Genomic DNA, 12,529 nt, shown 5'->3' on the forward strand with positions numbered 1-12,529 from the left:
TGTATAGACAGGCTGGTCTCTTGCTCCACTTCCTATCCTTGCTTCATATCACGATGGCTTGATTTTGCATCCTTAATATTGCCTTTTTCCTTCAGACTTGCCTCCCATAGGATTCTCTCTGCCAATTCCAAGTCTGCTTTTCTGAACTTCTAAGCACAGTGGTGCTGGCTCCTACCCTGGGGGTCTTTAAGACAAGGCTAGACAAACACCTTGCTGGGGTTGTTTGACCCCAGTACTTTTTCCTGCCAACGCAGGGGGTCAGACTTGATGATCTGCTCAGGTCCTTTCTGACCCTACAACATATGAAGTTCAGAATCTGTATCATGCTGTTTTTCTTCTCTCTCCTTCCTTTGTAGAGGAAGAAGGCTAAATTTTCCTTCAACTATCTGAACTGGCTTGGTGCCTCATCCTTTCCCCTGGCTAGCAGCATAGAAGGTAGGAGGAGCAGGACAAGTAGATTTGGTCTAGTAGTGAATTTCCTCCAAGTAGGCTCTATTTCATCTTCACTCACAAAAGGATAGGAGTAGTCTTTCCTGCTGGGAACATCTTTGTCCAACTGTTAAATCAGATGTTTAACAAATTGTGCTAGTCTCTTCTAGTGGGAATTCTATTTTTCACTTTCCACTATTTAAGTGTTAGACTTCTTACACTGCCCACTTGTCATGTGTGGAATTTTAACACTTATTTTAACATGAAATGTTGTGTATCATATTAGCAGTGTGTTCCTCAAAACCATGCTTTTCTTATCCTATTGCAGTTGCAGGTTCAGCTAGAGTAAGTGGTCTGTTAATTTTTTTTCCCCAGTAACTATTCTTATTTTGATGCTGTACAACATGCTTTCCTTTCTGAAGGGAAATCTACAAGCCTAACAAGGACTACAGGAGCTGTAGTAGTCAGTAAAAATTTAGTTTGCTCAAGGCAAACTGTCCATTTTCTTACAGGCTTCCTTGCTTTTGCATCAGAAAAACTGGACAAAGACCCGCATAGTTTAAATCCATTTTTTATTTTCATTGGACTTGACCAATTTTTACACAACTTCCAGCAACATACATAATGAAGTAAACAGAGAAAAATAGATATTGGTTTGAATTTTGCTCATCCCCTTTTCCTCCTCATGTGGAGGACGGAAAACTGCAGCAACATCAGAATTTCAACACTGAAAACAGACACACAAAACAAAAATATAAGAAAGTGTTTAACTGGTCACACTCAAGGGCCAGGCATAACACAATAAATATTAGAACTGCATCATCTTACATATTTGTTGTAAGGTTTATAGCATCCTCTATTAAAGAAATAAGAACATCCAGATAGCATGAAGTGCTACAAAAGTAGTGGTGATGAGTATGAACAATGAAAATTCAAAGAAAGGCTTGCACAGTGACTATTCACTCATATGATCAATCCTAAAACATGGAGCATACACTGAAAGTTAAGTGAACTGAACTTAATCATTCACTACCAAAGCATCAGCTGGAATACTTATGTTGGCTTTGAGAAATCAAAAGAATCTTCAAATGCTAACTGAAGAATCAGCCAGGTTCTCCATTTCAGACAGTGGGATAGCATCCAATTGGGAGTATTATTGATTGGTCCACAGTGCACATACAGCTTTTTGCATCTTTGCTTTTAAAGCTGTCAGCTTGCTGGAGAGAAAATTTTACTTCAAAATTAATATTTGTTATTCACGATGTCTCTGCACCAGTACCTTCAGTGGTGATTACTCAGAAGACATTAGCTGGAGTAACTCTAATACTACAGTGCTGGGTAGCATTAGGTTGGGTTTTTTTTAAATTTCAACTGCAGTATCAATGATAATTAAGCTAAAAAAAAAAAAGAAAGTTGTCAGATTCTTTAGGATCTTCCATTCTGCAGCAATGGTGCAACTATTGGCTCCAAGGTTTAATGAGAAAAGGCTTCTATTCCTCAACACTCACTCTGTCATTGAATAGAAGCAGTAGTTGTTTTTAGAGCAAACCATGTTCAGAGTGAAATGCAAAGAACAAGGTCACCAACTTCTCACTAGATGTGTTCTCTAAATTATCAACCTTCCAAAGAGAAAGCATAGCACTGAACATTCCTTTTACAAAGAGGCTGGACAGATGAGCCAAATCACACCAGCATCCTAAGGGGAAAAAGGTTTGGAAGCATGTGGCTTTCTTGTCATAAGGATGACCTGAATGCTGCACTGAAGACAAATATTATGGCATGCAGCAGAGCACCACTTGCAGGAGGACCGATTCTTGGTCCACACAGAAAAAGGATCATCATGGCTCATGATGTCCTATAATACAAAGCAGCTGTAACAAGCTTCACATACTAAAGTAGTTGAGTGGTAAGAGAAGGTAAAAGTTCCTGCTGCTGATAGTCAAGCATCTATGGCTTCAATTTTAACTGTCAGAGTATAACACTCCTATTTATGTAACAGGTAGGAAAATAAGTGTTCTCACATGCTGGCAGACAGACTGGCTGCTTTCACATGTTCCTTTTAGCTAATCCTTCTTGCAGGGTTCTCCAAATCTACTGAAGTTCAGTACAACTGCTGTAATACAGCTCAGTAAAAGGCTGCAGAAGGGACATTGCACTAAAGAACTCACAGTTTTTAATATCATCAACTCATCACTGGAATATTATAATCAATTCCATTTGAAAAAGTGGGAAACTTCCCATTTCTTGCTTTGAAGTCACCTAGCAAAATGCTAGGCCCAAATGCCCTTCAAGCTACTACCTCAGAATATAGCATGTCCCAGGACAAAGATCTGCACCTCTTCTACCAGTACAACTCAGCTGGCTTACTTCCCCAAGGAGTACTGACCACAGAGAATGCACACATCAACTGGGAGAAGGAAAAAATGAGTATGTCCTATCCTGCAAGCTTAGAAGTGTTTCTCTAACTCTCTACTAGGCCATTCACACCAACTCCACTCACTAATTCAGACACGCAGAGCAAGGCCAAAACACAAACTAAGGAATGTTTTATAAAGACCCACTGAGTATGAACAGGAAAACATAGGGTTATCAGGTACTCTTGGATTGATTTTACAGAGTAGGGAAGCAGAGGAGCCAAGATGAGGAATCTAAAGAGAACAAACTGGAGTGGACTGCAGAGGCGGAACTCAGTCCTCCAGACTGCGGAATGCATTCTGCATGTCCTCGAAGAGTTGAGCGTAGTCCGCCTTGATTTTTGCCTCACCATCTTTGACTGGGTCCTGAAATTTAATACACAAAGTACAGAGATCAAGCCTTCACCCAGGCTGGCAGTCCACACCACTGATCTAACTTCTTCCTGACCTGAGAACTTGCATCTGCTTCACTGCCCAGCAGGCATTTATAGCTTTAATTTCAAGACTGAATCCTGGTGGTTGCCTCTAAAGGTGACCAAGCTCCCGTCTCACCCTTATCCCCACCCAATTAGAAGAGCATTTTGACAATAGTAGGTTTTCCCAGCCAGGATGCAGAAGACTGGACAGGTTGTTTTTCCACTTGAATTCATTTCCATCAGTTTAAGATAGGGGTTCTCAACCTACAGCCCAGTCAGCACACGGGTAGGGCCCAATGTTTTAAAAAACAAATTTTTGTTTGATACAGAGGAAGTCAGTCATGTGGGTGCAGCCCACACAAACACAGTGAGAGCTGCAAGTATGGCCCACTGTAGCAAACAGGTTGAGAACCACTGGTTTAAAAAGGACAGCAGTAAGACTCAGAAGCAGTAATCTGTCATGCGAGGAACAGCAGGATTGCCATGACTGAATACCACCTCCCTTCCCTCTAACCAGAAGCTAAAGTATAATAAGCAGCTTGCTGACAGAGGAATTCTGCATGAAAAAAGAATTAAAAAATTAAATAAGGAAGTACAGGAGTCAACTTCAGCACCTTCAAACAAAGCTGGTCTCATGTAATGTAGCAAGTGCTCACGTTCAAGAACATGCTCTGGCCATCTGGAGGCTCCACAATGGCCCTTCACTGCTTTCAGTTCACAGGTAGAAAGAGAATTTGTAGCTTTACTCTCAAGCAAGCTATGGGGCCTCTACTGCAGGAACTTAACTAATAGGCAGCCTGTGATGATGACCTGGACTGGTGGATCCTCATCCAACTCTTAATCCTTGTCCAGCTCTTAACCCTGCATACTCACTGCAATGGCTTAGCTATATGACACAGAGGTGCCTAGATGGCTGACTTGTTATGTGCCAACTATTTCCCCACACTCTTTAAGGCACATGTCAGATTGTAGAATATGGAGCATTTAAAAAGTTTGTGCCAGTCTTGAAATCCCCCTCCCTCCCTCAGTTTTCATGGCTGTTTTCCTTTCATGTGTTGTATGGCGCTTGCCAGTCATTTGTTAGATGATTACTTGATTTTGTTTTTATTTATTTTACTTTTTTTAAAAACACAGATTCTTCCTCTTAATTCTTGGATACCTTTAGATGGCTAACACAAGACCGCTCAACTAAGAACGACCATTCTCTCGGTCCCTCTCACTCTTCCCTGCCTCCCCACCCCCCAAAAAAAGCATCCATCTGGGAAATAATTTCTTCTCTAAGGAGGTCTGCAAGCATCCCATGACAATGGTTTTTTTTTTTTTGTTTGTTTTTTTAAGAGGCCCTGCAGTTGTCATAGGGACCCTGAGAAAGTGCCTTCCTGCCCGTCTTCCCACAAGTATACCTTGAATTTCATGGAGGTGAGTCTGTAGAGGATCTCATTCATATTCTCCCGGATGATGGACCATGTAATCTTATTGTCACTCTGGGCGGTGGTCTCTACAGCACGGCGTGCCATGTCATAGAATGCTATCATGTTGGAAAGCATCCCCACTGTCTTATAGAAAGGGCAGAACCTAATGGAGCAAGGTACAGCCTATGATAAATAGCTAGTTACTTTCAAAGGAACAGTTGTGTCTGCTTTCAGGTCTAACATGACCCTCTCACAACCAAGTTTTTCTTGCTGGGTGGGATTTAAGACTACTGGTCTACTTCTCCTATGATAAATACACCACAACATGGCATAAACAGTCCATATTGAGCCCTGAGCCTTTAGAAGGAATGACAGACACTTTGTGGTACAACCCAGAGGCAATGATTCCCTTAGAAATGGAGGTCAACTACTGCACTGAGAAAACTGGAGTCTCAGTATGAGCTTGTATTAGCATACAGTTGCCTTCCACACTGCAGACTCGCATTCTCCCCATGCATTGACAAAATGGGCAACAGCAGAACATGAGGTCATTTCATCTGTTACTGTAGCTCACATCAATGCTTTTCTTCTCCTGTCCTATTTGGTTAGGACATCCATTCTCAACAGCTGCTTGTGGGGGGGAAAAAAAAAGGAGCTCCCATGAGGTTTTGCATCCCATGGAGTTACTCTATGACACCAGTCCTCCCTGTTTGGACAAGTCCAGTAAAAGCCAAAGGCACTCTTAAATGGACAGATGGATGCCAACATGCCAAGCCATTTATAAATGCACTGCTGCTCTGGGCTATAGTTAGCATAGAATCCCTGCCCCAAGAGCTCAGAGCAAAGGCTGCTATGGCAGAACACTGCAACTTGGTGCCACAGGGCATGAAACACTTCACAGTATTTGGGTGGGGGGGGGGGGTGATAATTTTAGGAAGGGGAGAGGAGAAGCTGAAGAGACGATACAGGACTGTTCAAAAGCTGGAAAGAGATGGTAACAGACACAAAGGAAATGTGGAGAGGAGCATTTGTGCCAGTTGTCGATGGGCTGCCATTGCTCAATAATGAGAACTGGACTGAACCAAACAAACTACTTCAGTTCCCAGTGTATTATTGGGATGTGTAGCAATCAATGCCAGCTGACGGTCCTCTTCTGTCTTTCCCAAGAGATACTGCACACACACACTGAACTGAGGTTTAATTCAATCGATCAGGCTGCTGGGTCTGGAAGTCTTGGGTATACTGTTCAAGAAACAGCCAAGCCACCTCGCATAGTATCAGAAGCTGGCACCCTGAGCCTCTCCCAGTATTGGCCTTCAGCCAGTTTCCTAGAAAAGAACAGCTTGGGGGCTTTGCATGTAAAAAAAAAAAAAAAAAAAAAAAAAAATCACTCTGACCAGTATAGAAACAAATCCTAGCAGCCCATCAAGTTGAAGGCTACTTTCAAACATAAATGGACAGAAATGATGAAATGTAAGAATCACCTGTCATATGGGGTGTAGCCATTCTGCTGCAGGAAGTCATCCTTGATTAGCTTGGCAACCTCCAGGGTAATCTTGTCCGTTTCTGCCAGGGATGCCTAGAAGGCAAAACAAAGTTAGTCGGGTGCCAAGTCCCATACGTAGGAGCACTCTGCACTGGCCCCCTCACACTGTGAGGGATCATTATACCAGTGCTTTTATCCATATGCGTGTGGCAGCATTGCTTCCTATAAAATTTTACCTTTCAAATATTTCCTTCTGCTACAAAGCCTATCATTCTGCCAGCAAAAGGACTACAAGCAATAGTCGGTAAAACTAAGTATGTACACATTCCTTCTAATACTAACTAATGAGCAAAATGAGTTTCTTTTTAAAAGGTGTTGATAGCCTGTGTACTGAACACATGCTGGAATAGTACATGTGTGAATAGAAAACTTCAAGCAAAATTTGCAGACATGAAATTGAGAATGACTGCAAAACACTGGAGGACAGTAGCACAACTCAGAAAATATCCCCAGAGATTATGAAGCTGGACAAGAGCCAATAAGATGAAGTTCAATGCTGGCATGCTACACCTCAGGGAAGAATAAATCAAAAACACAAATATAAAATGGGCAATAACTAGCTGGATGGCAGCACAACAGAAAAGAATCTAGGACAGCATCAGCCCTGAGGACGGCTGTGATACTCCTGGTGGCTGCCTTAATCCTGCCCTTCTTGCTCATTCTAGCCCAAGGATAGGGAAAATACAGCCTGCCAGGCCATTCTATCCAGTCTGCGGGCCCCCTCCAAAAAACAGTTACTATCACCAAGGCCACCCCTCTGAAAGCCAGCAGGAGGTGGGCTTTCAGAAGTCATACGCCATTGGGCCGGGCAGGCTCCACCTCCACGAAGCTCCTGGCACTCCAGCTGGGATCCCCACGTGGAGGCACCGAGCACAATAGTGCATAACTGGACAGCTAGTGAGCGGGGAGGGGAACTCCTGCCTGCAGTGTAGAGAGCCCTAAATGGAGGCACAGAGCCAGCCCAACCTGGCCTGGCAGCATATGCACTCCTGGCTGCAGTGCTGGGAGCCCCACATGCTAGCATGGAGCCAGCCCTCCCAGCCTGATGTATGTGTGTGCGTGCGTGCAGGTGAGGGGTGGGGGCTCCCTCCACAAGTCAACTCCCCTGCTTTCCCCCTGTACTGAGCACCAGCTTTTGCCCTGTGCCACCACTGCTGAGCCTGGGTTGGCAAGCCTGGAGCAGGCACAGGGCACATGGGGTTAGGGCTGCATGCATGGATTCTCCACCAGTACCATGGGGCTGGGGCTGGCGCTGGCAGCAGCAGCCAGGAGCTGCTGCTGCCCCGGCTGCCTAGAAAGGTAGTCCAGCCATGGAGCTGCCCCAGCCCTGCTGCATGCTCAGGGGGCAGGAGGATGCACCACAGGCAGGTGGCACAGGCCAGCCTGGGTTTGAGCTGTGCCTGGGTTCTGGCTGATCTGGTGAATCCAAAGTGGGTACAGGGTGTGCTGGGGCTGTGCACTTCTGGTGGTGGCAGAGGTGCTGCAGAGCAGAGGCTGAATGGTGCAGGGGGCTCCCATGCACCCCCCCCCCCCCATAGCCACAAACCCTTCCCCACATTTACCACCCCCAAACACTGCACCCCCCCCATATACCTGTGGGGGGGGGGGAAAAACAGACCACACTCACTGCTATGCATATAGTTCACCACCCCACCCCAGCCATCCTCCCCTTCCACACACACACACCCCACAAACCCCATATCCACAAACCCTATACCCACCCACTCACATCCACACAGCCCCAACACTCCCCTACAATAAACAAGAGCAAGACCTCATTTTGAGCTATTATGCGATCACCTCTATATACACCACACAAACCAGGACACTTTCTGTAGCAGGGGGCTCAAAACTAGACAGTACTCCAGATGTAGCTTCACCAGTGCTGAAGAGAGGGGAAGAATCACTTCCCTCAATCTGCTGGCAATGCTTCTACTAATGCAGCCCAGCACGCCACTAGCCTTCTTCACAACAGGGGCACACTGTTGGCTCAGGTCCTTTTCTGCAGAGCTGCTACTTAGCCAGTCGGTCCCCAGCCTGTACTGGTGCATGGGACTGTTCCATCCTAAGCGCAGGACTTTGCACTTGTCCTTACTGAACCTCATGAGATTTCTTTTGGTCCAATCCTCTTGGTATGCTGGTCACTCACCTTCCCCACAAGCTGCACAATCTCAGCCAGGTCCTCCTCTTCCTGCAGGATTTCCTTGGCCTTGGTCCGTAAGGGAACAAACTCTGTGAAATGCTTGTCATAATACTCATCCAGAGCACGTGTATACTTGCTGTAACTGATCAGCCAATTGACAGAGGGGAAGTGCTTGCGTTGAGCCAGCTTCTTATCCAAGCCCCAGAAAACCTACCAAAGCCAGACTGGTTAGTGCATCTTCCTCTCAGAAGTACTTAAATGCATTGCATTTTCCATGTTTCTGCATTAGCAAATACAGCTAAGGCCACCTCATTCCTCCAGAAAAGACTTTGAAGACTAAACCTTCCTCTAACTACCCCAACTGCACTATAGCAGGGGTCCTCAGAGCCCCTCCTCTTACAAGTCAACTCTAGTGATGTACCCAATTCCATGCTCATTTTGAGACCTTTGCCCAGCACTACACAGTCTTAATTGAGATTGCCCCAGGTCAGCCCCAATATTTGCAAAACTACATGGGTTTAACTCCATGCCAGAATCCAAAGCAACTCTTTTCCCAAGATATGCAGCCTTGTCCTCTTTAAACTAGAGAAGGTTTCTATGGTAAAGCCCCAAATATTAAGTGCTCCTCCAGGAGGACTGCAGCCTTTTCTCGTGCCATCCTATCCTAGCAGAAGGCTACCACCCCCACTCTCGCTTTCCAAGGACCAGAATGTCCCCGAGTCCATGAATAATCCTGAACAATCATCAATCAACAGAAGCCTGAAGAAAGAGTTCGCTGCCTCTCCACATGCAGTAACTTCTTAGGCCTGTGTTCAGACCATTTCACAAGGGCAGGCTTTGATGCTGCAGGACAATTCCACACACCACAGTTGTCACAGAGTGAAAGTGGTTCTGGTACACTACATTTATTTCAAGCCCTATTTGAGAAGCCATAATGAAACTCTAAGCAGACTGCCACCAACTGGAACGTACCTGAACAATGCCCAAAGTAGCAGATGTGACAGGATCAGAGAAGTCGCCACCAGGAGGAGACACACTGACCAGAGAGAGAAAAGCAGCAGTGGTCAGCAGTGCTTATACAGAGCTAGGATGAAATTTCAAACACATAACCACACAGCTCTATGTGGGAAAGAAGCCAAGATAGTTATCATTCCCTCTCCCCTCACCCTTTCTACTTTTCAACAAAACACCAAGGTTAGGAGATCTGTGAAAAGCAGAAAGTAGAACACTGGCTCTGGTTTTACACTTAGTGGTTTAAGCAAAACATGACTGTTCAAGCAGGTTTTGGTACAGGACAGGATCCAGGAGTCAAGGGTGCAGAAAAGGCAGCAGAATACCTGCATTTTTAATACCAGCTCCAAGCAATGTGCTTAGAGGCCAAAAAAAAACAAGGTCAGAAGAGGCATATGACACTTCCAAAACAAGAAGTCCAAATTAGTGATCAACTAGCAACAACTTCTCACCACAGGGAGAACTAATCCCACTGCACATCCAGTTGTTTGGCTGGTAGAATCTGTCTAACATCCCATTCCAGCCTCAATAGCTCCAGGCTGTGATGCAGAGTTCACTGAGCTGAGAAGGAGGTTGGAGAAAGGAAGACTGAGGACTTCTTAAGGTTATAGTACAAGACTGTCTGGGAAAGGTAGGGACAGAACAGACTATTCCTGAAACAGGAAATGTTCCCCCACACTGCAACCTGTAGTACCAGGTTGTTATGCAGATTATTTTCTGTGATAAGGTGCACTCCTTTCTGCAAGGATTCTTAGGGCTCTGGAAGCCAATTCAGCCACTCAAGTTAGAAAGCAACTGCACTTTGTAACACTTGAGAAAATTCAGTTTTTCAGGGTATTCAGAATTCACTTAGCTTTCCTGGAAGCTTGATGTAGTTGAGAAAAAGCACCCCCTTCTAGTGGTGCATATGTGATGTGTGGTGACATCCGAGTGAAGATGGGTGCAATCTCTCTCTAGAACTCCCAGTCAGCCTGACCATGTACGAAGCTATACCATTACCCCATGCTGAAAGCCATTTCTGCTCACTAGCAAGCCATCTACAAGTGTTCTAAAGATTTTTCTTTGCCTGTCTTTTTCACTAGGCCAGTCCCCTCCTTCACTGGGATGCAGGGGAGTCATTTAAAGGATTCAAGACTTGTCACAGCTGTCAGGGCTCTATGCCCCTCCAACCCTCCCTGCGTGCATAAGCTCATCTTGCATCACACCATGCCCATACACTACTTCTCCTACCCGCACCCACCCAACCCTTTCCATTTAAGTCCCCATTCTGATTGCTTCAGACCTTCTTCTATTTAGGCTGTCTTGGTACATAGAAGGGCCTTCCTGTCCCACCCGTGAGACCTTTCCCTGCCTGCACTGTAAGCCCTACCTGAAGTCCCCAAAGCATATCATGGTAGTTATAAAAGCCTTTTATATGCATACCAAGAAAGTTTCCTTTCTTGGTTCTGGGCCCTTAGCCCTGTAGATTCTCCTTGTCTGTTCATCTGGCTGCTCCTCAAGGCAAAGCAACTTTCCAGACAGACAAGGAGGGGCACCTGCCATTCCCCTACAAAGCAAACAGCTTGAACTGCAAACTGGGTAAAACCAGAAAGCTTAACACTTACGCCCCAACAATGCTGACACTGCCTTCCCTCTCAGGGTTCCCCAGACATTTCACCCTGCCAGCTCGCTCATAGAAAGAGGCCAGGCGGGCACCAAGGTAGGCTGGATAACCACTATCTGCAAACAACACAAAGCCAAGTCAGATGATGACTGCAGGTTTAAGGAACTATTCCTAAGGCTGGAGTCAGAAGCTAAACTGCTCACCAGCTGGCATCTCAGCCAAACGCCCTGAAATTTCTCTGAGGGCCTCAGCCCATCGGGAAGTGGAATCAGCCATCATACTGACATGGTAGCCCATGTCCCGGAAATACTCAGACAGAGTGATTCCTAGAACAGAGACAAGGGAAAACAGCATTGACAATTCAGGCAAGACTCAGATTCACAAGCCCTCCCTAACCCCTCCCCCCGCCCCCTTCCAGGAAACCTCATCAATAATTGCAGTACTAATTAAGATTCTGATGGTGAAGTATGCAGAGAACTTCTCTCTTTGGTCTCCCAAGAGCTTCATTGTGGCTTTGGTCTCCTCTCCCTCTCTCCAGAGTGCAATCTGTTCCCAGGGCCCATTCTTCAATGGGATGAGCACAGTGTTGCTCAGTCACTTGTGCTTTATCTGTATGTCTGCCTCTGCAATTGTGCAACAGATTGTATGCAGAGAAGGGTATTCAATTCTAAAGAAATGTATCCTCCACATCTTAGCCTGACACATTGCACTTTTAATGGAGATCAGGTTTTGCCCGAACAGCATTCAGTAAATAAATTCGTGGTTCAGAACTCCAACATAAAACAAAAAGGAACATCTACTGAACAAAAGGGAGCCATCTACTATCTACTTTGGTAGATCTACACAGTTACGGTAAAGGTACCATTGTCTGTGAAAAATGCCAAAGATCATAGGACAGTTGACTCTCCAGAATGAGCCAACTTTTACAGAAACAAATACCATAAAAATCACAAGATCTGACCTGGTGCACTCTCAAGAGACCAAATAATGTCAAATGCAAATCCTGGGCTGTGGATTAACAGAAGACCAAAAAGTGTCACAATACACTGACTGGGGTAAGAACAGTTTAGAAAAATTGCATTCCGATGTTCAGCAACCTTTGAGAGTAAGCCTGGAACCAGAAATGAGTGTAAGTAGTCATCAGTCCCATGCAGCCTCCACTTCCCCTGTAACTCTTACCAGTGTAAATAGAGGCCTCTCTAGCAGCAACAGGCATGTTGGAGGTATTAGCTACCAGAGCAGTTCGCTTCATAATGCTTTCTACTTTGCCATCAACTTCCATTGTGAGCTAGGAGATGAGAGAGAAATAATATATATATTATTTTCAGCATGTTGCGATGTTGTACAGTTTCTAGAAAAAAGAAAAACTAACTCATCCTGGCAACTGCACTGCAAAGAGGGATATATTCTTCTGGCTCATCAAATACAGTATCTTGCTATGTAGCAGGTGATGACATCCTATAATCCCTTCTCTAAACTGATCATGCATGTTATTAAAATGAGTTAGATTTATTGCCCTCACTACAGCTCTTAAAACGCTGTTCCAGAGTTACAG

General features: G+C 45.1%; 1 protein-coding gene across 2 annotated transcripts in view; it reads right to left on the bottom strand.

Moving 5' to 3' along the window:
• Positions 1-984: 984 nt before the first annotated feature.
• Positions 985-12,529, bottom strand: part of ATP6V1A (ATPase H+ transporting V1 subunit A) — a 33,427-nt gene continuing 21,882 nt past the window's right edge. Inside the window, exons 8-15 of one of the 2 annotated variants that reach the window (XM_090053853.1) lie at positions 12,154-12,262; positions 11,178-11,300; positions 10,976-11,090; positions 9,333-9,396; positions 8,367-8,570; positions 6,156-6,250; positions 4,663-4,834; positions 985-3,209 (exon numbers count right to left, since the gene is read on the bottom strand). In XM_090053853.1, the coding sequence (XP_089909979.1) occupies positions 3,117-3,209; positions 4,663-4,834; positions 6,156-6,250; positions 8,367-8,570; positions 9,333-9,396; positions 10,976-11,090; positions 11,178-11,300; positions 12,154-12,262 (975 nt within the window). In that variant the 3' untranslated portion in view covers positions 985-3,116. The other variant, XM_090053859.1, reaches the window with a different exon arrangement.

This window comes from Crocodylus siamensis, chromosome 1 (genome assembly GCF_052110815.1).
Source record: "Crocodylus siamensis isolate JL-2025a chromosome 1, ASM5211081v1, whole genome shotgun sequence".
Classification (NCBI taxonomy): Eukaryota; Metazoa; Chordata; order Crocodylia; family Crocodylidae; genus Crocodylus; species Crocodylus siamensis.